Consider the following 25564-nt stretch of genomic DNA (forward strand, 5'->3'; position numbering starts at 1 on the left):
TATGGCTGCACCATTGATCATGCTCCCAGTGAAAAAATTACTGCTTAGGTAAAAATTGTGATGGTGCAGCTCTTTCACAGGGTGGGACATATTTCACCTCGACAGCCATGTCCCAGCTAGGCAGCAGTTAATGAAATCTAATTGTTTAATAAAAAACCCTACTTAATAATACATGTTGCCATATAACTTTCTTATACTTAGTTTTGGTTCCTAAAATTTGCATTGCTGTGTACTCTTGCCTCAAAGCTACCAGTGTTTTGCAAATCAAATTCTTAATTTACATCCACACAAAGGGGAGAAGGTCCTGAAAACATCCAGACTCTGGTGTAAATACCCAGGGGCCACCAAGACCTCTGGAAACCCTATGGGCTGCCCACCCAGAGTCTGAAAGACCTGGGACCATGGTAGTCAGACCCCTGCACTTGCTCCAGATCTGCTGGTTTTGGGGAGGCTGGAGCCAGGCAGTGATGCTTGTGCCATGCTAAGGGGTTGTGATGTTTTGGTGTTGCACAGGCACTTCAATCTGGCTTCTTGATGGCCCAAGTGTCTCTCAGCACTCCTCACCCCAGGTGGGGTGGGAAGGCACCCAAAGGCAGGGCTGCAGGCAGTATCTGCTGGAGGCTGCTCAGCTTTATTGCTTTCTGTCAGTCATTCCTTGAAGCTGAAAGCATTTCCATGGGCCATTCTCAGTAGTTTCAGCTGGGAAAACATCAGATTATGTGCAGGTGGCAGATAACCTGCTGGCATGTAAGCATCCAAGGGGAAATCACTGGAAGTAGTGGTCTGGAGAGACATTGTCACACATGCAGCAAATGAGATCTGTTTGTTAGATGAGAGCTGGCAGTAAACTGATGCCAATTTGAGCTGGGAGAGGACAGGGTAAGGGACATTTCTTTTTACAGCCTTGGTGCAGAGGGGTCTTCTGCAGTAGCACCTCTGGTCCTAAATCACCTGTGAAAGTTGTTCCAGAGACCTTAATCATTGAGGTTTTTGAAAAATATCCAATGGATCTTTTTGGCTACAGCCTCTAATGTGATGCAGCTGGGAATTTGTGTCCCTGAAGTAATTTAAAAGTTGTTTGGAACAAAACCCAGAGAATAACCATTTAAGTCTCCAAAATAATTCTTTACAAGAAGAAATAGCTGCAGTTTAATGGGGGAGGAAAAGAAACCAAGCCAGCAGTGGCTCCAAGTCAGCCATGAAAAATGTGCTACATGTCAGATGGAGAGCAGCCAGACAGAAAGGGACCTGGGAGTCTGGATTGACAGGAAGCTGAACATGAGCCAGCAGTGTGCCCAGGTGGCCAAGAAGGCCAATGGCATCCTGGCACATGGGCAGTCACCATAAATCCCCACACCAGCATATCCTAATATTCTTCTCAAATGACCCAGCCCAAGCTTACTCTTTCCAGCAGCACAACTCTAATGCAGTAGCAGTATTAAACACCAGCCAGCCATGCTGGCAGCAAAGTCTTGTGGCTTTTTTTTTTTTTAAATTGGTTGGAAACAGAAGTGCTGAGGTACTAACAGGCTGACTCCTGTTCTTACCTTTGCTGTCAGAGTGGTTCCAAAGAATGGTTATCAATATGGTGATAGGGACTTTATATATATAAATAGAAACTTATATATATATATGTGTGTGTGTATATATATATATATATAACAGTAATAAGTTTCTATTCCCAAAGGAGCCTAGGGGTCTTGCTGCTGAGGAGCCCCACCACAAACCTTGGCTGACTCAATGGACACCAGATCTGTTAACCAGAGCTGCTGATACCACAGCACTGCAGCCCATGTTTCTAGATAAAAATTCACACTGGGGTGTCTTTCCCTTGCTGAGCAGGCTAAATCCAAGTTCTACAAATACAACATCTTATCAGGGTTGTTTCCTTTATCAGTTTTCGTGCAAACTGGCTCAAGCGCATGGCCTTCTGGAGCATGAAGACACATCCAGCTATGTCTCAGGAAGGAGCTAAAAAATATAGAAGAGGCAGCTGTTTCTCTCTGCATTATTTCTGAGGTAATAATAGTGACAATAAAGGGAGGTAAAATAGAATTGTTTCATTATGATATTTTTTAAAAAGTAAGGATTCAAAGGAATATAAAATAACCATTGATTTTAGGCACTTTGAAGGACTAATGTTTGATTCTAACACAGCAGTTTTCTGAGAAGAGCAGAAAGCAAGCTGTGGATAGAGGAAACAACCCTCAATTTGTATAGAGAGGTGCTGCTGACTAGCACTACTGGAGTCCTTTATTTAAATAGGAATAATTATATTGCACAGGACAGTTGGATTTGAAAGTGGTTCCTCTGATAGTTACTCCTCAGGAGGAATCTGCAGCATTCACCAGTGCCTGAGGGTAGTTTATATCCCAGAGCATCTTCTGCATTATGGCTGAAATTAAAGCAAAGGGAATGGAAACAAGCAAGATAGGACATGAAGCTCCCAAATGCCAGGTCAAAAAAAAGTCCTTTCCACTAAGAAGTAGCAAAATGTCTCTTTTGTTGGGTGAACAACCAATATATACAGTGGTAAGAGGTAAATGAAAGAATAACTATGCCACACTTGGTTTCCTCTTAGAATCCAAGAGGAATGCAAAGGAATCCCAACTGGTTCTTTGCTATATGATGTCTCCTTACTGCTCTACACCTTTCACTTTCCATTGGCTTCCCACCATACTTGTGAGCTCTCATCAAAACCTTTCTTGGTGGCAGTATTCAGTGTGAAAAAGTAGCAGACTTCTCTGGCCAAATAATTGTAGGCAGACAACTGGTTTTGTTAGGGAAGCAGGATTTGTTTGCAGTCAGCCTGGATAGCAGCCTGCCCTCTCCATTTTCTCCTCGACCTTGCAAAATGTTGGATGGAGCAGGTGAGGCACTTGCCTGCATGGAAGTTGGATCCTCTCCAGGAATGTTTCTATTACTCTACCTCCCCTACAAAGCAAATCTGTAATTAAATGATGCTTTAAATGCTCAGACCATTGTGGTTTCCTGCTTATGAAAATGAAGACTGCCTGGTCAGTCCCACTGGAAGTGACTCTCAGGCTTTCATAAGCTTGCAAGGAACTTCTCCATGTGGTCAGCAGCGTGGCTCCTAACGTGGATACAAGGGTCTCCTATGGAAGGCCAGCAGAATCAAGTGGGTGAAGATAAAAGCCTCTGCACACAGATTAAATGGGAATTGTCTAGTAGTTCTTGTAAGTAGCAAGAAGTCATTTTCCCCTGAAATTTCTCTTAAGCAGTGACAGATTCATATTAAAGTGCATGTGTAGCAGTGGGGAAAGGTATTTGTTTACTGCATACCAGATCACTTACAAATCATCTCCTCACCTTTCAGGCAGCATGCTCAATCTGAGCTGGCAAAATAAATCAATTAATTGCACCTAATGGGCCTACATGATCTGTTCAAGAGCTGCAATAGTGCAAGGACTGAAATGTGCTCCACAGCCACATGACAGTGAAAAAGCCTACGTCATTTCTAGAATGAAAGGAAGAAAGGAACAACGTGCTTAAACAAAACAACCACCCTCAGACAAAAAAAAAAATGCAGAAGCTGGCAGGTGGCACAGGGTTCCTCTGGTGAGTATGTGCTCAGAAAAGCAGCTCAGGGGAAAGCCAGAGTAAAAAGGATCTGGGATTCTGGGGGCAGGAATGGGGATGCTGGGGATGCTCACCACCTTGTTGTGTGCCCCAGCTTGATGGAGGAGGAGGTTACCCTGGGCAATTCCCATCCGAGCAGGCTCCAAAAGAGGCAGTCCTGACTAGAAGATGAATGTTGTCCTCTGGCAAAACCTCAGTTACTTGCTCTCCATTTGCCTATACAGTAAGCCTGGGGCTGAATGCAAAAGGCCTAACTTTTGTTTGGTAAAAACACGCTTCTGTTTGTACACAGAAAAGGATGGTCTGAAGAAAAACACTGTTTGGCCAATCCATATAAATACTGTGGTACATCTGCCAAATGGACTGTACCACAAGAGAGAAAGTGCAGAGTTGGCTGAATACTTTAAGTAATTTGGTTTCATTTGCCTTATAGGCTCTCTGTACGTTGTTATAAATTACTCTTTTGATTGTACTACATAAAGCAGAATATTTGAAATACCTTGCTGCAGAGTAAGTTCCGTTAACAGTAAGAGGAACTGATCTGGAGAACAAATGAGCACATCTGAAATGTGCATTTAAAGATGACTGAAGCAAACTTGAAACCTAAGTTCTTTAAAAGCTCCAAATGATGCTCAATGAACCTAGCAATAATAGGCTGGGGAGAAAAACACCAACCAAAATCCCTATATATGTACTTACTGCTCCAAATATACTTGGACTGGAAGAAATTCAGCCTTGCCCATCATCCAGCTAAAAGAGAAAAGCTTAAATATGCAAACTGAATGTACTGGAAATACCCACAAAGAAGAAGAATTTTTAACTATCAGACTCTTTAAGCTAATCTCTTGATTTGGACATTTCCTGTGCATGATGGCCTTTTAAAATCCTTCAAATTATTACAATTGACAGTCCCTGTGAAACCAGGTGGGATTCATTGACTGAAGTCATCTAAGGTATTGTAGAGTGTCTGAGATGCCTGCATTGGGCAGATTTGAGTTAAGATACTCATCCAGGCCTTTTCTCCTCCACAGCATTAGCTTTAGGCCAAGTGGGTACCCTGCGGTGCTCAAAAATGACACTTGACATCTACTGAGAGAAAGATGGATCCCACCCTAGCAGCTTTCCAAGTGTGAAAAGCTTCCTTGCTGGCAGTCCTCACCCAGCTGTGCTGTCAGCTACCAGCTTTAACATCTCTGAATGTGTTCTGCTGGCATTCGGCGTGCTGACTACAACCATTAAACAAGGAAATAAAAGCATTTCCTCCCTCTACCCCCCATGAAAAAGAGAGGCAGTCAGTCACAGCAAATGTAAACACAGCAGATTTGTTGTAGGCATGCATCTGTGTGGCCATCCCTGAGGGCTGTTCCTACAAGGTGAATCTCACACCGTCGTGGTCATCCTCATCACCACCACATCCCAGCATCTCTTTGATCCTGTGACCCTCTCTTAGGAACCACCCACCATGCAGGCTACACCCTGACTGTTTTGTGGCAATTAGAATAAGGAGAACACTCACCAGAATTTGTTTTCCTTAAAAGTAGTATCCAAATGCAGCTCTTTGAAGACAAGAGGAACAGGGCGTCTTTCCTGGAGTGATTTTCCTAAATCATAAAGCTGTGTGTATTTTCCTCACTGTAAGAAGCTTTGGTGGAAATAATGCAAGGACAACACAGCACTGCATAAGCAGCTCACACCAGTACCTTCCTTCCACGTTTCTGAGTCTTTGTTTTTTTTTTTCTCCTCTTACAGCAGAAGCTATTTTCATATAATTTGTTTACTACAATTTCTATGGTTTCTATAATTACAGAATTAAAAGAATAAGAATTTAGAGGACATTGCTGCAGTTTATTCATTCACAGATAATCTAAATACACATTCTTTACTATCACTCTTTCCTCAAATGCCTCACATACCAGCAATAATAACTGCTTAATGCAACAGCTGAGATGATATGGCTCTCACACACACACACACTGCAGCCATAAAAATCATCTTGAGCCATGCCAAAAGCCTTCAGAACTGTCAATCACATGACATTAAAAAGGCAGGTTACTTGACAAAAGGCTTGGCTGGAGAAATGGTTGCAGGCATAAAAAGCATGGCATACATACGATCAGATGCCAAGGGAAGGTTTTCAGCAATTTGAGGCAAGGCATTTTTTTTTTTGGTCTCATGAATTTGTGCAATAAATGCCATTAGCAGAAAGATTCAATACCCACACCATCAAACAGCCTTGCCCACAAGTCTTTCTTTTTCTGTCATCACCCACCATACAACAATGTCGGGCTGTTCCTGGGCTCTCTTCTGGAGTGAAATTACTCTTTCTGGAACAAAATCCAGCTGCTGCTTTGGTAGCTTGTTCAAAAGACACTCCCAAAATGCAGCAAGGACAAGGCTGAACCAGTTTTGGCTTCTTTTGCTGTATACACACATGCAAAGCTATCCCAGCAGGCTGTGATCCCTCAAATGTCACATCCTCCTTTATTTCAATCTATTAATTCCAGTGGGATGCAAAAAACAAACCCAACAAAAAACCACCCAAAAAAACCCAAACCAAAAACCAAACAAACCTCCAGCCCTGGGATTATTTTAGACCTTTGAACTGAAAACCAAGTTAAACATACTGACAATAATAATTATGCCTTATGGTCAGGGCTACATCATGTGGGGCCAGAGGAGATTTCACAGTGTGAGTGTGGACCTGGCTGGTCTGCTCCAGAGAAGGCTGATGTTGAGCAACACGATAGTGCTGCAGGCAAGGGAACTGTTCTGGCAGGGGAGCAGCAGCCTTTGGCACCAAAGCTGAGGCCACCATCTGCCCCTGAGGATGTGTGGCAGGCAGAATACCAAAGGTTTCTAAAGCCTCTGCTCTGGAAATATCTTGCTTCATTTGGGAAGCATTGACACTGTCTGAAAGGGGTACACTCTGCACACAAAGGCATACAAAGATCACTGCTTTGGTGTGGATCTTGAAAAGTTGGGGCTCCCATCAGTGTTTCTCCACTGCCAAAAAAGTGACAAAGTTGACAAGGAACAGAGCAGCATTTAGATGAGAAAATCGACATGTCCTGACCCTTCTTGGCAGCTGAGGGTGGGCTTTAACAGAAGTTAAGTGTGAACAGACTGGGTTTCCAGTCCTAAATGATTAGGAATTGAATTTGAATTTTGTTGCTTCTGCTCTACCAGGCCCTTGCAGTCTTCTAGTATATTCTTGTCCCTACAAGTCATCCCTGCATCTCCTCTCTGTCCCACACGCTCATTCTCATCAGGCTTCTGGCTCAGTTCATTTGTGATGCATCCAAATTGACTGGTTGACCTGGTGGTTTTCCACATCACTTGTGACCTTGGGCTCCTTCCAAACCATCCCCGTGCTGATGCAATGTGCACAACTTTATGTCACAAACTCTTCCCGATTCTGCAGCAACTGTTCCTTCCTTCCTTTAAAGCATTAAATAAAATAAAATAAATAAATCAGAGAAGATGGTGCGAAGAAACTACGGAGCTGCAGCCCAGAGGTTTTAATCCCTCCTCTGTCAGTAGCTTGCTGTGCAATCTCTGCCCTTGAGCAGGCAAGTCTTCTGCAATACTATTGCAGAGGAACTAGTAGATTACAGGGATTACTGGTGGTACAATACTCCCTGAGATGTAGGTGAGAAAAGAGGATGCAGAGAATGTGCCATCAAAAAAAAAAAAATCCTTCAGTGTTAGGTGTTAAGCCACTCAGCTGAGATAAACACTGCCTGCCTGCACCTCAACAGCATGGGCAGGCAGAAGGGGCATGAAAAGAGTGACTGGGGCTAAAGCCATGGTGTGGCATCCTTGGCATTCCTTCTGCAGCATGAAAAGAGTATGTGCTGCTTCATACAGCATCTGTGCCTGTCCTGCGCTTGGGGATGGCACTGAAGGATTTGTTACCTGAACATGCAATCCAGGATAAAATAAAATAAAATAATAAAAAAATTACATGCTTTTCAGAGACTTCTCCACTTTTCTTTGGCAATTTTTGTTACCCCAGCCCCTCTTCTCAGAGCTGTGCCGCAAGAAAGGATTGCCCTGACTCCATCTCATTTTAAAATGCTTCTTTTTATTTCAGTGGTTGTACATTGTGTGAATGAATTTAACGTCACAACAGAAATAGAATGGCTATTTAACAGATCACCAGTAGTTATATGCTGAAAAAGAGTGAAAGGAGGGGTTTCTTTTAACTGTTACCGAAATATTCATCGTACGTGTTGTCAATTATGCTGGATGAGAGAGGCAAACAAAAAGGTATTTTGGTGAGGTGCTGTATCCTCTGAAGAAAATAAACACTGAGACACCTCAAGTAACTTGAAACCATGTCCCAGCTACAGTATTCACTGTCTCTGTGTTGGCCCATCTCATGGTTCTTTTAGGGGGGTTTCTTTGTTGGTTTTTATTTTTTAATTAAACAAAGCATTTAAAGTTTAATCATTTCCCTTAGACTTTTTTTTTTTTTTAAATATAAACAAAGTTTTGGCAAATAATATTTATACAGAAAAATAGTTTTAGATCTTCCCAAATTTTGAAATAGTCTATAAAATTACTTTATAAATAAATAAAATGCAGAATCTGTTGTACACGTATTTGCACATCTCTGTAATTGCCTCCTTACTGTTAACGTAGGTTCGTACTTGTACAGTTTTCAGGAATATTACAAAGTCATAAAGTCGGAAAGTGGATCTCTTATTAAAAATACATTTTCTCTTTTTGTCTGTCAGTTTATCTGGATGAAAGACCTGATGTATCTGAAGCTTCGTCATCCATGGGCAAAAAAAATAGTAGTATTGGATTAATTGTAAAAAACATAGAATAACAGTTATTTCGAAACATAAAAAGTTCACACAAAACAATGTCTTGAAGGGTTATCTACATAAAATATTTAAACAACATGGATAATTTACCATTTAGTATTATACAATAAGCTACCCAAATGCCTAAATTAACTATTATAAAAAAATAAAAACAACTTTGACAGATATAGGCAAGTTGCAGTGTCAACTACCTAGTTATAATGACTGAGAAAGTCTACAAATATTAGTGTTTTAATAGTATATAATGGTGATACCTTAACTGCTAAAGTAACAAGTTAAGATACATTATTTTCCCACAAATTAAAACTAACGCAACGTTACAAGCACTATGTTAATTTTACAATCGAATTGCGATTATTTTTTTTCTTTTCCGGATGATCAAATCTCCAGCTTTATATATAAACAGTAAATTAGACATTGGACAAACAAGATTTAGCCAGGAAAATAATTTCCTAGACAAATAATTATATGGTTAATGCCTTCAGTCGTTCAGAACAGGCAGTGCTGCCAAAGTTTAAAACAGTTTACAATCAATCTGAAGAGGTTAAGTTAAAATACTGCAGTCACTAATAATGTCCACATAGAAAACTTATGCTGCAAACAATTATACATAATATCCACTTATAACAGCTGTCTCGTTTTTTTAAACAATAATTTAAAAACTATGTCATTTATGTGATACATGTGCAACATATAAAATGTGAAATATGAAATATTTGGTACAATAGTGCTTGAAACAAATCTCAAATCAAACAAATGAAATTTTAATTATACATATATAATTACCTTGTAAATCAACAAAGTATTTAAAAAAGTAAACAACATTAAAATCTGCTTCATCCATATATATGTATGTATGTATATATAATATGTATATAATTGTATTAAAGATATCTTCATACTTTTGTGACATAAAATATGTTTTTAAAGAAAAACAATTAAAAGAACTACTTTTTTCTCCACTCTAATCTGGTTACAATCTCATAATCCAATTAAAAAATGCAAATACAGTCATGATTTATTAAACTGAATCTCATTCTACATTCTTAGTGTTCAGTTAATAGTCTAGATTAAAGTCACCTACGAAGTGACTCAACTGAATTTTAATTAAATTAGAGTATCATACAAATGTCTGCATCTACAGCCTTCTTTTTCTCCTTCTCTTTTGTTAGTTTGGTCTTTTGTTTGTTTGTTTGATTTTACATTTTTAGAAGTTACTTCTTTACAGCTTGAAACTTTTTGGTAACCTGACTAGGAGTTTGAAAGATTATTCACTTCTGGTGAGATCTGAACAGTTGGCATCAGGCTCACTTTCATCAAGTCTGATGTGACAAAATTTAGGCACTTCTGCAAAGTCTCTTTTAAAAACATTATAAATATACTCGTAAAATAATATTCTCAAGACTTTGTTCTTTTGGGGATTGAAAGGGGTATGAAGTTCATACTGTGCAAATTTTTAAAATTTTCTTCTGCTATTCTGCTATGACTCAAATGCAACTTCTCCATACAAGTCAAACACCAACCATGTGCATCTAAAGAATTTGTGCTTTACTTTGGACTTCTGGCTAAAAATATTCAGATTGGCAGGGTGATCTGCAGCACACTGGGCTGCATTTCACTTCCTCTGTCTTGGAATCAACTCACGAGGGGAGCAAAACCAAGATTGTTTTGGTTTGGTTGATTTTCTTTTTTTAACCGAGAAGAAAAACCCCAATCGTAGGGTGGGTGAAAATTAAACCTGCAACTGGGATAAGTTTTTAGCCAATACAACTTAATTATTGCTGAGCTCGAAAGATTCACTGACTAAACACTGAATCTCACGAGACTGACTTAGCTGGACCATTTCCATTAGGTATAGTTATGGAGAAAAGACAATATTTGCAAGAATTAAACTATGCTTAGAAAACCTTTAAAACTAAATGTTACCCTTTATGTTCTTGAAACATCACAGCTGGTATCAGGTAGTTAACTATTTTAGGTTGGAGTATAGTAAGCATACCATATTTAATATTCATATATGACATAGCAGCACTAGCTTTTTTTTTTTTTTTTTTTCCTTTTTTCTTTTTTTTTTTTTTTTTTTTTTAGGTGGTTTTTTTTTTTTTCGAGTTTGTGATTTGTCCGTCAGAACAAATTCTTGACTTAGCATGCAGTTTGTGGCAACTCTAGAGAGGAGGAGACGGGGTAGTATGTACAGTAGCCGTGCTTGGCCGTCCGCAGGGAGGCTTCGTGACACTCGGTTCCGCTCCTGCCGGCTATTTCAGGATTATCTGTTGAGAGAAAGGAAGAAAAACAAAAAAAAGCGTGATCACGCTTTTAGGGGGAGATGGGGGAGAGTGGTTTGCCCAGACGCTGGTGCTGGACTAACCAGGCTGGGAAGCAGCTGCTAGGGGACAGCAGCCCCTTCTCCTCACGCTGCCTGCAAGGTGTTTGTGCTTCACGAACCTGCTCGGCCTCCTCCTGCCTACACGTCCTTGTGAGGCGTGTGGAAATATGTGAAATGGGTGTTTTATGTCTCAAAATACTGGAGAGAGTGCCGAGGCCACAAAGGAAGGGCCTGGATGTAGGTGGGGTGTGCAAAACCTGGTTATCAGGGGAGAGGGAGGCAGCCCTGGCCTCCTGAGGAGGCTGGAAGTGCCTGCTGCCATTCTTCAGCTCCCACCCTGCTCCAGAGAGTCAGGAAAGCTCGGGGGAAATCGTGGAGACAGGGCCCCTTGCAGCTATCAAGCAAAAGAAGTGTACTGGGCTGGGTGTTTTCAAGCTTCTGTATCTTCTCAAAGCACTTTTAGCAGCTGATTTTTTCCTAAAAAAAAATTAATTATCTTCAGGTCAGCAAACCTGAGAGGTTTTTCATGCTTCCTTATGCCAGAGGATCCAGAGGGATGATCTTAACTGTACCTCTGCATGTCTAGCTGGTCACTAACTTTGCTGCTTTGCCTCCACAATGTCTCAAACTGAGGGTGAAGCAACCATTTTACAGATGCAAACTCTCATGCTTCCAGTACTGTGTGAAGGTTAAATGCACAATGTGCCCAGCCACTGACTCAACCAGCTCACAGTATTGGAAAAGAGATTTCCATCACCTGCGTGGAGCAGCTTTCAGTGAACGTGATGTCAAAAAACAGGGGTGTGATGTTTTATCACACCACTGTGCTCCAGACTTCAGCCCAAGTCAAAAGAATTAGACTGTATCTCCTGCTTTTCCTGTTTAATTTGGCACTCAGAGTATTTTTGAAAGCTGTATTTCTAGGTGGTAGGCAAGACAGTCATGACAGCATTTTGACCTACTTGTGTATTACAAAGCTAGACTGCTGCTTAATGCAATATTTATTTTAAAAGGGGAAAAAAGAAAAAAAAGATGTTTTGAATATAAGTTCAGCAACATACTACCTCTGACATACAGGCTGCTGAAAAGAAACACGCTTGCCTCTGCCTGGAAGGTGCTTGCTCTGCTCTGCTGCCCCATCACACTTAACACACCTCACAACCATTACTGCCTTGCTCTCTGTACACAACTACCACCTCCCTGACCCCACCTAACGTGCCAGCATGCCAAAAAGTCATCTTTGATTACCATCAGCACTGAAAATCTGGTGACACACGAGGCCCCATTCTGATGGTTACTGTACAAACACCTGCTGCTCCAAAGGGCTTAACATCTAAATACATCATACTTCCAACAAGGACATATATTTTTAATGAACTTCCACCCATTGTGAGGTTGTTAGCTTATCGCCTATCCTCTGTTTCCTATTGAAATAACAAAGAAATATCTTTGCTGGAATAATAAAGCCCTGCCTGTGATTGCCCTGGTCCATCTACAGCATGGTGATTTGACAGTATGTAAGAAGAATGTAATTGTGCTGAAAATAAGAGGTGACTAGGACTATCAGCACTGATATTTTTAGCACGTTACAACCCAACATGTCAATGTAATTAATAAAACACCTTTAGCTATACTGGGTTAGCCATAATCATGCAACTTTATTTAAAGGATTCTAAGGTCTGATTTAATGGGACACAAGCTGAAATCTACTCAGTGTAAAAAAAAAAAAAACCACAAAAACGTAACACCGTGGCTGCTTACATCATCTGCCAACTTTTCAGGGGGTAAATTTGTATTTTCCTGTAGCTTTTATTCTCCCTGTACAGGGAGACATAGCACTTCACTGCCCCTTGTGCCAAGATGTCATAAAGGGTCCAATAGTCCCACAAGGCCGATGCTCCCAGTTCTCCCAAAACATGTAGCAGAAGAGGCAGAGGGCCTCAGCTCAGGCTTTCTCTTGAGAAAAGGGTTGGATTATCCCTGGCACTTTGATTAACCCAAGTGCAACTCACCCTGCAGCGTGCCAGGCAGGGTGGATGGGGGCCTGGGCAGCGAGGAAGAGCAGGGACCCCATCTCTGCCCCACTATGCTGAGAGGCAGAGCCCAGGTAAGGATTCCTACTGCCCCGTCCCTATTCCTGTCATTTCTCCCCTCCTCTCCAAACTCAGGAAACAGCAAAGACAATGTGAAAGCTTTCCTTTTGTGCATGACCACGTCCTGTTTACTTGGCTGTGGGTGCAGGAGGAGCAGCCAGAGCTCTCCGCACCACACTGCTCCTCCTGCCAGTGGCCACCGAGCAAGCTTGCTCCCACCACATCCCATTCCCCAAGCTGCTGCTCGTGCAGGGGATGGAACTGGGGCATGTTTCACCCTGGCTATTTCTAGTACACGTAGGAGTCCTCCTAGGAAAAAAAAAACGCCTCAAGTTTCTCCTTCAGAACAAGCTTCTCCAGTGTGGAGATGCAGAACTGAGGAGCTGTATTTTCTTTTTAACTTCAGCCACAAAGTGTAAAACCTACCTGGCAGCTTGTAATTATATATTAACACCCTGTTTCTCAAAAGATATCACAACTCTGTCATAGCTACATACACATGTAGCAGTCTCTGCAACTGTTTTTTTCACTGTGGCTGACAGAGAAACATAAAATGCTTAAATACTTTACATAAAAGACCATGCTGTGAACTTCTTCTGTTTAATCTACAAATAAATTAATAAATTGTGATGGAAGAGGGAGGCTATCTAGGTCTGCATCCCTTGCATTGAAAAAGGAGAAGCTGAGCAGAACAGACTGACTGAGGAACACCCATGCAAACACTTCTTCCAGAGTATGCACTCCCTTTTTACATGTAAATATGCTCAATGACCTTCATGGTTGCTACTCAGTTACATCTCAAATGTACAAATATATCACTTGTCACGTTTGCAGTGATACTTACTGCAGCTTTCCAGTGAAAGGGGTCTACAAGAAAGCTGGGGTAGGACTTCTTCCACAAGTGTGTAGTGAGAGGACAAGGGGCAGTGGTTTAAAACTTGAAGAGGAGAGATTGAGGTTAGACATTGGGAAAAAATTCCTTCCTGTGAGGGTGGCGAGACCCTGGCACAGGTTGACCAGGGAAGTTGTAGCTGCCTCCTCTCTGGAAGTGTTCCAGGCCAGGTTGGATGGGGCTCTGAGCAACCTGGTCTGGTGGGAGGTGTCCTTGCCCATGGCATAGAGGTTGGAACTAAATGATCTTTAAGGTTCCTTCCAACCCAAACCATCCTATGATTCTGTGATTCTATTATATCATTATATTTCACAGAGACTTGACATAACAAATATTGACACTTTTACCGAAGTATTTAAAAGCATTAAAAAAAGAAAAATAAGACTACACAGTGAGTGTATGTGTACATACACACACACCTGTAGACACACACTCCCATGTACAAAGGTCCATAGGTCAAGCATAGGAAAGTATTTTCTTGTGGTCTGTATGGATAAGATTGTACCCATATCCATAGGTGTGGGACTTCCCAGAAAACATACTCTTGCTATTGCAGTGAGATCTAATGAGAACACTATTTCTAGAAGAAGCAGAATGGCCTAGCACTTTGTCTGGGCTAGTAATGCACAGAAGATGTAATAACAACAAAGGGCACTTTTGGAGGCAATCAGACATAGGGTACTTCTTACTTGATACTTGCTTGAAGTGCCAGAAACCACTAAAATTGTGCCAATGTACTAGACTAGTACAATTTACACATACTATCAACTAGCACTAGACCTCACTGAAACTGCAAATATATAGAGGGAACCTAAATTTCTGCAAACTACTTCCTAGCCACCAAGAAGCACTTGCTCTTCCAAATTTTCCAGCTCTTTAGAGGTGGCTTTTTCAGCTCCCAAATGCCAGGATTTTCTCTCTTTTCTATCAGAGCATGGCTCTTATAGACCTCTACTTCTAGGATCTCTGAGTGACCAGAGTGGTCATTAAACAACTTGTGCATCACACAACACAGAACATCCCTACATTCAGCCAGGGTTTCTCTTAAAGGTGGTAACAGTTCAGAAATGTCATCCATGGGAATGGCAACCAAGAGAGATGTTACCACCAATGGTTTCAGTTTCTCTCTGAACTACAAACCCGAGGTATGCATCAAATTGATCAAATTGATGTCAACTTGTGATTTCCTCAGATCCTGTAAAGTTCCAGTAAGACTTATTGTAAGGTTATTGTTTCCAGATTAAGATATATATATAAAAAAAAAAAAAAAAAAAAAAAAAAAGAGAGAGAGAGAGAGAGAGAGAATCTCTTTTAAATTAAGGTGGAAATTTCACTTTTGTGAACTCTTTTCTGATATCCAGGTTACTATGTGCACTGCTTTACTTGATCCAGTTCACAGAATCAACCAAATTACCCAGACTCATGACTGGGTGCTAAGAATTTCAAGACCACCGTTTAGCTTGAGATTTTCTGTTTTGAAGCTAAAACTCCTGAAGCTTCTTTATCCCTTCTGTGCTTCTCTTTCAGTTCTGTTTCCAGTCCTAGATTTATCATACAACAATGAGTACCATTCTGCATTAAATCACTGTACATGAACTACAGATCTGTCACAGTGAATCAGGTGGAAAGCATGATGTTGCATCTACCTCTGCGATGTTTCTCTTTCAGAAGTTTTGAAATTATTTGTCTAAATTACACTTTGCTCTGCAAGAGTTAGTATGATTTAAGAGGGCATCAAGATCTTATTTCATTTCCACATTGCAAAGCATTTATCCCTCCAAAAATGAACTCATACATAGTAAATATTTTACACTGCTCAGTCTTTCATTCTAAGTGCAATGTAGTGATAGGAGTTTTTTGTAGACAAGATTAATCACAGATGATTTCAGAAAGGCACACCTCAGCTGGTCTCCCCATTTTACATTTTCCTAGCCTACCTCAAGCAACATATTTTAGCATGAGACAGAGTATCAGCTCCTGAGGCCTTTTTCCCTTTTGCCAAATATGGGTCTGTGGCAAACAGTTCACATTGAGGTATTTAACTTTCTAGACACCTGCATCAGGGCAGATGAATCCTCCCTCAGTGACATTTTCTATTTTCATGTTTTTCACATGAGCAACAGATATATCTTGGGTATACATTAAAAAGGACAGATATTTTCAGACAGCCAACTTGTATCAGGCTGTCTCATAACTTCTCCTGCCTTCTAAAAATAAAACCGACACCAAGTATTTCTTCTCCTTGCAATGAAACCTAAGACTATTTATATACTTCTCCATGCCTTTGGGAATGCCTCCATGTCTTTATTTTTCATTTTCTCTTAGAATGTTCTTTTGTGGCATGCACTTCATTCTTCTTATTCAAAACAAGTCACTAATTTTTTGTTTTTTCTCAAAATAAATAAATATTTATATTTTTATACTTATAGTAAATACTCAGACACTTAGTGAGAGTAATCACTATTGTATCAGTTGTGCTTGGTCTTACTTCATTTTTACATAGCCTTACAGGTGGACTTTTTCACCTCCTATTTCTTCATGGCTTCAGCAACAGCACCTCCATGGGACTGAGCTTTCCAACCCCCAGCCCCATGTCCCCCCCTGATGCTCCCCCAAGGAATGGGATTTGCTGTGTCTTAAGTGCCTGACAGCTGAGCCAGCTTCAGCTCTCACTTGCATTACCAGCATCCTGCCTGCTCCCAGTGCTCAGCCTGGAAAGGTGCTGGGGTACACACACCACATCCCCCTCATCTTGGCTGTTCTTTTGCCCCCTTTCCTGGTCCTGGCACTTGCTGTATTCACTCCCTCCATGACCTACAGTTTGCACTGCATCTCATGTCTTGTCATAGCTGCAAGAGCCCCCCCTTCCTTGCCCACACCAAATACATTTGTACATTTGTATGTACTCAAATCTATGCCTCACTCATCTATGCCTTTCCAATTTGAAAATTCATGGCCACCAGTCTGTACCTCTGTAAAACTAACAAACAAGACCTAGTAATAGAGGTGGAGGGACCTGCCATAAGCAAGTTGTTACCCTGCTATCACTGCCCAGCACTTCACCACTTCCATACACTCACTGAGCACCTTGTGTCATTGGCTTCTTTCCTTTGCTACTCCTTCTCTCTTGATGGCCTGAAACCTCATTATCATTTCCACCATATTATGATTTAATGTAAATGTACTTATTTTTCTTACTGTGGTGTGGACCTCTCCTCAAATAAGGGGTGAAGAATTTTTATCTTTTCGTTTCTCCATTAATCCAGTGCAACCCAAACGCATTTGTCTACTCAAATTTGTGTATCAAGGGTGAGATGTCTAGGCCACAGACAATCTCCTTGGTTTCCTGACCATACAGTAACTAATTTAGAGGGCATTAGTTGTTTCCCAAAGGAAAGATCCTACTTGATGGGCTTTCTCACAGTCCACCCCCTGACACAGTCATTCTGGTGTTCTCCTCCATCCTCCCTGTACAGTATTTTGACAACACATCTCTGGAAATGGCTGAGGGTGACACGTCCATGCTGAAGTGGACACATCTGCTGGCACATTTTCCATTCCATCAGGCACAAGCTGTTAGCCATCAGGGTCTCACAAAGCTGACAAAGACCTTGCCTGAATTCAGCTCTTCATGATCATCTAAAGAAAAGATCAACACAACCATGGGATGCCAAAGGGCTCGAGGGTTCAACAAAATCATCCTTCTCTTTTAATATCCATGAGGTCCTGAAACACAATCCAAAGCCACTTGTGCTGCCAACTCCTTAGTATGCTTATGAGCTTCAATAGGTATTTACACAAGTAATAATGTATAATATTTACGTTTGACTTAATAGGTATTTACTCACTCTGAAGAAACTGAACAACTCCTTTTAAAAATGAAAGCAACCTGGCTTTATTTATTCTTCTTTAAAGTAATAAGTAATTCAGTACTAAAAAATAATCATAACATTCTCTAATATATTCTACAAAATCTTTTTTTTTAACTAATCACACAGGCAGCAGACAGATGTGAGAAAACCACTGCTGTAACATTTAGGAACATCCATACAGTAACTATTTTGAACGGCCACTCAATTTTGCCTTTGAGCAGGTATGAGCTAATGCAATAATCTATGTTTTTCACTTCCTACTTTCAGGTAATTTTCCTTCTCTTCTTGAATTTTAGAAACTGCTTGAATAGGCTTATTGAGAGGAACAAGGAACACAAGCACAAAGGAGTGAAAGGGCAAGCACGACTTGTGCATTACCTATGTAAACACCTGCATTCCTCTTGTAAAGGGCCTACTTCTCCAAACACCCATTTTCTTAGGTGTCCTCATCTAGCTTTCCTTTTTATTTTTTTTTCCCTTCTTCAACCTTTTTTTTCTTAAAAAAAAAAAAACAAAAAACCCCCAAATTTGCTTTCTGTTTTCCTCATGTCTAAATCAAGCCAACCAAGACTGTCACTACACACGTAGCATCCCTCCAGGCAAACACAGCCTCTGCACGCAGAGCAGGGCCAGCACTTCTCCAGGTTCCCTGGCAGGAACCAGCACACTGAAAACCTCTCCCCCTCCCAAAACCTGGCGCTCCAGTCCAGACTCTCTTCCAAGCAAGACACAGTCCAGTGCAAGCAACATCCGGATATTAACTCAGACACTGAAAGGTACCAAATTTATGTTCATCAGGGTTACTCAGACACCCCATTTGTGTCAGTTCCATAAAACTCGCTATATACTTATAACTTGTCAGAGGAAATCGATGTTCCTGGCTTTTGACTTCTTACTGCTTCCTTAATTTTATTCTCATCCAAATACTCTCACACAAGCAGACAGACACATAGCACTGCGTGTCACTGCAGATAATATTGCACCAAAAATGAAGTCAGTCAAAGCTAACTAATCCCTGCGCCAAGCTGATACTCATGACAGGTACAACAAACAAATAAATAAATAGATTTTTCTACTGTGGCTATGTATGTGCCTCCTGCACATTCTAAAACAAAGAATGGCTTCTGTGGTAGGCAATAAATCATGCACTGAGATAAAAATACACCATTTGTTTATTTCAGGGGAAAATAGTTGGAGTGGCTAGAGATGTCCAGATGCAATTATTTCAAAGAGCAAAACCCCAAAGAAGTACAGCTGGAGCTTTGCACTGCACTGAGTTGTTAAAATTTTATGATGGGAAAAAAACAGACTTACATGAGCTGTGTGCATATGCTAAGCACAATGAAACAAGCTCCTTTTCCCCCAAATGCCTACAAAATGAGTTCACCTCAGAAAAATTTTCCTATATTTGAATAAAAAAATACATGCCCCAAAAGCCTTTTGTTCAGCCTGTCAATTAATTTGTTGAATGAACAAGTTAATTTGTTGAATAAAAATTGAAAGCAAGAGGACAAAAGGAAGTTCCCATATCAAACATAAATACATTATTTTAATTGCAGTGATATGAAAGGTAAAACAGACTAAATAAGAAAAGGGAAATATGCCTTGATCTTTCGTTACATAAAAGAAATAAGCATTTGCTGTTGCTCACTGCTACTGTTATGTGACACTGCCATCTAGCAGGCTACCAGGGGAAGTCAGGTTTCAGTCCTACACAAGGGCAGGGGTGTGTAAGGGAAAAAAACAAACAAAACAACCAACCCCACAACCACCAACCCAAATATTTTCCATTTCTTCCCACAGGTATATGAGTATGTGATCTAAAACTCCATATACAAGCCCGCCAGAAGTGTTCATCATCTACACAGAAACAACACTCTTAAGAAGCCAGATATTAAGAAACAAAAAAGTGTTATTAAAACAAAGACTTGTTTGCATGAGACTTTAAAATTGGAGTTCCTTTAAATTTTCTAGGGTCATCTTTTGGGTTTACATCCTTACTGCCTCACAGTTAAAGAAGAATTTTCTAACAATTCAAAAGGTCTTTTCTTGACACTGCTTGAGATCTGTAGTCATCTTTAAGATCGGAAATTCTTATTTCTTGAGTTTAATTAAGAGTTTATTAGTCTTCTGTTTAAAAGACTGTTAATTCTGAAAGTCACAGCTACTTGCATGTAACTCAATGTCTTTAGACAAGGAACTTCATTGAACTGAGGCTTGTGATTCTTGGTTATATAAGACAAAAGATAAAGCAATCAGTTTACATTTGCCTTTCCTACCATGACAAGCTATTGCTATTCAAATTTCCATCCTGGTGCAGATACAAGGCAAGATGTCCAGTCCTGAATCCCAGATGCCAAGGCTTGGGGCACCTCTACATCCAGCAGCACAGCACCACACACGGCCCCACTAGATGCTCAACACTGTTTTTGCTCCCTCCAAGTATCCCCTTTGATAAAACACCTGAGAAAGGAACCTATTCTTCTATCTCCTTGCTTGGAATTTTTAAAGTCAAATTGTCTTTTCTGTTGTTAGAGCAGAATTTTCTGCATGAGTATTTAACACGGGACTATGTGAACTTTCTACATCAAAAAGACAAAAAAAAAATGGTATTTTTAGATGCTTATTATTCACAGCAGAAGTGCTTTCTTACCTGTTTCCCCATTCCCTTAGAAACAGCAATTAAAGCTTCTCAATTCACTGACAAGAACTGTGCATAGGCTCTTATTTGTAATGTTGCTGTATACTGGCACTGAAGATGTAAATAACATTTGTTTCCCTTTCCCACCCTTCTTTTCAAAAGCTTGCTTTCAACGAGCAAAGAAAAAGGCTGTTTCCTGCTACCTTCCAGATTTTGCAGTTAATTTTCCCAGTATTTTGCTACTCTTCTTCCCATGCACAAGTTTAGCGCGTTTCCACATTAAGTGAAGAGAACATGAGACAGCAAAAGTTTTGCCAGCCATGCCAGAAGGCTTTCTGGGGTTAGATGGGTCACCTGGAGGAGGAGGCCTTTTTGGAGGTACCAGGGAGTATTTGCAAAAGGGAACAAATGGCACTTCTGCTTTATGCAGAAGAAGAAAATAGTTTGAGTAGGTGCCAGGTGACATTTTGGTCTAAGGGGAATCTACATCCTCTGGGAGTGGCTGCTGCCTTTGCCTTGGCAAGGAGAGGTGCTCTGTTGCTGCACGTCCCATCACTCCTCCCTCCCTGCCAAGAATGGCATCTCAAGTCCTCACTGAACATTGGGCAACTTTGTGTTTTATGTTGTGGTAACTACTTTTTGAATTCTGGGGCAAATATTCCAACTGTCCTTTTGTTTGTGGCACTCAAATGTCACACAACTATTTCTGGTTTCACTTCATTGTATTTTTAAAGATTTTGACAAAATTATAGGCTACTGAATGATTTCTTAATTAATATCTGCATAATTGCCACCTAATTTAGTGTGAATACTGATACATAATATAAAAGAGCTGTTCTAGATCATCACAAGCCTAAGCATGAGACAGTCTGCTCATCCTGTATTTCTTTTCAGACAAGAAATACAGAGTAGTTCCATTTTTCTACTGGATCTGCCTTTTAACTTTTCCTTCTTGGTGAAGGGATGCAAAACCAGTAGAAAAATGTTGTAACTAAATAACATTTTTAAGCATCATTCTCTCTAATGCTTTTTTTTTTTTTTTACTGTCAGTCTTTGGCTGGTTTTCATTGCTACAGAAAATAAATTCATGGTCTGTTCTGTACTGATGTGATGAAGACAATTTTCTTTAAAGTAACTTGAAATTTGGTCATTGCCAAGAAGTAAGGAAGCAGTCATGGAGTTTGAGGACACAGATTAGGACACAGAAATGCTGGTGTTTAACCCCCCATCACAGCTGGTGGGGTGATACACCCTGCAAGGGAAGGGCACACCCATGGAATCTGGAGGTCACTTCATGTGGTCACCTACTGCACGCTCAGGTCATTCGCCCACCAGGCTTTTAGTACTCTTTGAGCTAAGGTCTCCTCCCTATTGTCCAGCTACCAGTTCCAAAGTGTGCAGCTTTGTCTGTAGATCCTGAGCTGTATCTCCCAAGCTTGTCAAAACGTCTTGAATAACCTCCACATCAGAGGTTATCTTAGGACAAGCATAAACGTCAGCAGACACATGTTCAGGCAACTGAAACAAGCCCTGCGTGACTTTTGAAGGGTAAGCCAGAATATTCCCCATGCTTCACCTGACTGAGCTGATGGCCTTCCCAATCTAAAATGGACACTGAAACTTCTAGCTTCCATGTAGGGACCCATACACAGATGCCAACGCTTCGGTGTCTTAATTTGGGGCTACACCCTAACTTCTTAATCCCTGTAGGACTCGCCAGTGTAAATATGGAAATGAAGCAATAGTGAGCCTTTCTACTCAGAAATGTAAAGCTCACCAGAACAGGTGTTGGCATTACTCAAAACTGAAATTCAGTTTCAGAATTCACAAAAACACCTCTCTCAAAACATGTTGTGATAGATCATCATCTGTGAAATCTTGCAGCTACCTGTGAGTGAAGCTGAAGTGGTAACAGTTTCCCTGCTTTCTTGAGTACTGCTAGTCCACTAGCTACAGCAGTAATAATTCAAAGCTGTGCTGAAGATCTCTGAAGTATATATATATATTTATACACAATTACTGTATTAATATTTTAAGTAAGATGTTTTACATACCTTTGCCCACATGCATGCACTAGAGGGAGCTAGGACCAAACCTCAGTATATGATGCCCTAATGCTGCTTCTCACTGTCACTTCACACTTTGCTGCTTACCTCCTCCAAAACAAACTTTGTCACCATCCCCAACGAACATAAATTCACTAAGGATCTGAACCTCCAGGAAAGTTAAGCAGCTGTGTCTTCCAGCCCCACACTTCTGGAAACAGCTGGAGCAGTTGTAAAGCAGAAAAGAGGAAAAAGGGAAAGATCTCTCACCTCTGACTGGTCACACTCCCAGGCTTCTCATGTCCCTTTGGCAACCCACCTGCCTTTCCCTGGTAATCCCAGTATGAAGTGCTCTCCTCCATCCCCTCTCATCACTGCCTGGCAGCTGGAGTAAGCAGGGACACCTCATCAGGTAAGATGCCCACATGGAGTGACTGGTAACACCACCAGCTCTTGGATCAATTGAATCAGTTTTTAATCAGGATTTGTAAAACGGGATTTGCTAAAGCACTTCTGCTCCATCCTGTTTTCATTGCACTAAGCCACAGAGATTCTCCTCCTCTCTGAAGTACCTAGAAAATGGTTTTCGTTTTAAAACCTAACTTCTTTAAGTCAGAAAAAGTCAGTAAGAGCAAGAGGCTTTGAATTTTCCCTATATTCATAACTGGTGTCACCCTGTAAGGATGTACTACGGTATAGCCTTTAATCCTACACAATTTTCTCAGTGTGCCTCATGCCATACATTGAACAGACAACACAGAGTGAGACCAAGCATTACTAACTGTGTTGTGTGTGTCAATGCGGGCACGTTTTGAGCTGTTGCTCATGCTATTTTCCGAAAGAAAGGACACACAGAAGTTGTGAAGCATAGTTCACCTTTTTTTACCCTTTTCTTTTTTTTTTTTTTTCTTTTTTATTTTTCCCAAAAATACAAGCTGAAAGCACATACTAAATAATTTGTTGGACTCAAGAGAGTTATGGTTTTTTTTAGCCATCAGCTGAGATGCTGTAACTTTTCGGATGTTGATTTTTCCTTCCACTGGTACTTCAAGGACACTGGGATCATCACACTCAAGCCAAGGAAGTTCAGCAATCTTTGTCCAGGCCAGAATACTAAACCAAATGGTACTGAGTTACATGATTAAGCTCTGATGTAACTTTCTGCTCATGCCTGGCACTGTGAGGAAAAGCAGTGGGACCCGAAATGGGATGGGATGAAGGCTGCAGGTTTATTAAAATAATGTACTAGAGACATTGAAAAGAGGAAACCATATCCCACAGATAGATAAAACACCGAGGCAGAGACCAGAAAAGGAAATTTAATCTAGATGGGAATAAAGAAGTCCTGTTTTGAAATACACAGGAGAGTTTAAATCCACAGAAAGGGACAAAAACAAAGGACACTATAACCATGAATGAAGTCTTAATCAAATTATCTGCTCCTCCTCTGTTTCTTGGGCTAGGGAAATTCCGAGAGTTAAGACCACTGAATTGCTATGGGGTCTTTCCCAGTGTTGTAGCTTTGTCTCCAACCTTTAGGGGACTGTAAATAAACAGCAAACTTGGAGATTCTCCTTCTATAAACAAGTTTCTTCTACTTTTATTACTTTCAAATACACTTTTTTTTTTTCCTGGCAGGTTTTAAAGATTTGCAATGGCTAACACAAAGACAGGAGTAAGAAGTGAAAAAGAGAGCTGTGGCACACATTACAGAAGCCAATGAGGAAAGCTGTTGATGTTGCCATCTCTTCCATGTGCAGAAATGCAGAGCTTTGATTATGTGCCTATGCACCTTCTGCAGGCAAGAGAAAGAGGCAGGACCCTCCAGGGCAATCTACCTTTCAATAACACTGACATCTAGAAAAGGAGATGAACTTTGGATGCCAAATTTCTAAATGGCTGAAATTAAACAAGTGGAAACCCATCGCTGTGTTAAACCATCCTTTCATTTCAGCATGGTGTTATATGTATACCCACACAGACAAATATAGCAACTAAATAAACACAAACACACACTTTGATAACTCCTGTAAAATTAAAAAAGCTGCACTCCTGCAATGCAGACAAAATCTGCACTGGGAAAGGAGAGGCTCTGCTCTGCCATTCTGCTAGGTGAGAAAGTGCATCAGCTAGGTGAGAAAGTCTCCCCAGTGGCACAAGTTACTTCTGTGAAAGTAGTTCCATTAACTAAAAAAAATAAATAAGAGTACACGTATTTATTTTACTTCAGCCAGAATCAGCCCCCTGGAGCTCAGAAGAGTGGATGGGGAAGCTGCCCCAGAGGCACTCCTGTGCTAGAGAGGGTCCCCAGCCAACACCACCTTCCTCAAACCATTGTTTTCTCACAGTCCCTTTGCACCTTCAAGTCCCTCTGTCACTTTTTTGGGGATCCCCAAACTACACTGGAAACCACCAAAGAATTTTCTGCTGCGGAGGCTGTTCTGGGAAGGACAGTGAAATGCACCTTTTGCCTGCTGCACTTTACCCCTTGTCCCAAGCTATTTTTTTTTTCATGAAAACAAGCTAGATCTCAGGGAAGAACACACAGAACACAACAACTTGCTTCTGATGGAAATGCTGGAAGCACAAACACCACAATGTTGGCAAACGAGCCCTTAAAAAAAAATAATAAAAAAAATGGACTGGCTTGTGTTTCTTTAAGAATGCAGGGTGTATTTCAGAGGTAGTATATTTTCCTAAATTATTACAAATAAACTCTTGTGACAACTTCTGTTTCTCCATGGGAGGCTTAAATAGTTTTGGAATCAACAGTAAAAAAAAAAAAAATCTGCTGTTATAGCATTATTAAGCAAAACATTTTCATTGCTTTCTTTCTAATTCCTTGGCAGGTGGAGGAAAATGAATCAACGGGTGAGTGTTTCTACTTGGTCTGCAGCAGCTTTTGGGTTTGGCAAGGAGCAACACATGAAAGGCAATGGGGACACAGCTCTTTGCTTTCACTTGGGGAGCAAACCTGCTTGCTCCCTCCTCAGTTTGACCCCTCAAAACCCGAGGGAAAACAGCTCTCAAGTGGAAGCACCTAAGCATGGCCCTGAAGCACAAGAAAAGCCAGAGTGACCCAAGCGCTGTGCAAACCCCTCCCTGGTGGGAATCTCTGTAGCTCCAGTGGAGGAGTCAAAGCTACAAGCTGCACCAGATACCTCTTCTCTGGGAATTAGGCCCTACAGAAGGAGGAGGAACCCCTACCCAAATGAAAACTGCCATTAACATAACAGACAGAAGAAGAAAAGGAGAAAGGATCA

The 25564-nt window shown here is 40.8% G+C and overlaps 1 protein-coding gene across 11 annotated transcripts in view; it reads right to left on the minus strand.

Annotated features, from left to right (window-relative positions):
• Positions 1 to 7664: 7664 nt before the first annotated feature.
• Positions 7665 to 25564, minus strand: part of MBNL2 (muscleblind like splicing regulator 2) — a 105727-nt gene continuing 87827 nt past the window's right edge. For 8 of the 11 annotated variants that reach the window (XM_030450063.1, XM_030450148.1, XM_030450113.1 and 5 more), the window contains one exon: positions 10501 to 10702. In XM_030450063.1, the coding sequence (XP_030305923.1) occupies positions 10688 to 10702 (15 nt within the window). In that variant the 3' untranslated portion in view covers positions 10501 to 10687. Of the gene's footprint in view, positions 10703 to 25564 lie in introns of all 11 variants that reach the window. The other 3 variants (XM_030450122.1, XM_030450089.1, XM_030450095.1) reach the window with 1 other exon arrangement.

The sequence above is a fragment of the Calypte anna genome, chromosome 1 (genome assembly GCF_003957555.1).
Source record: "Calypte anna isolate BGI_N300 chromosome 1, bCalAnn1_v1.p, whole genome shotgun sequence".
Classification (NCBI taxonomy): Eukaryota; Metazoa; Chordata; class Aves; order Apodiformes; family Trochilidae; genus Calypte; species Calypte anna.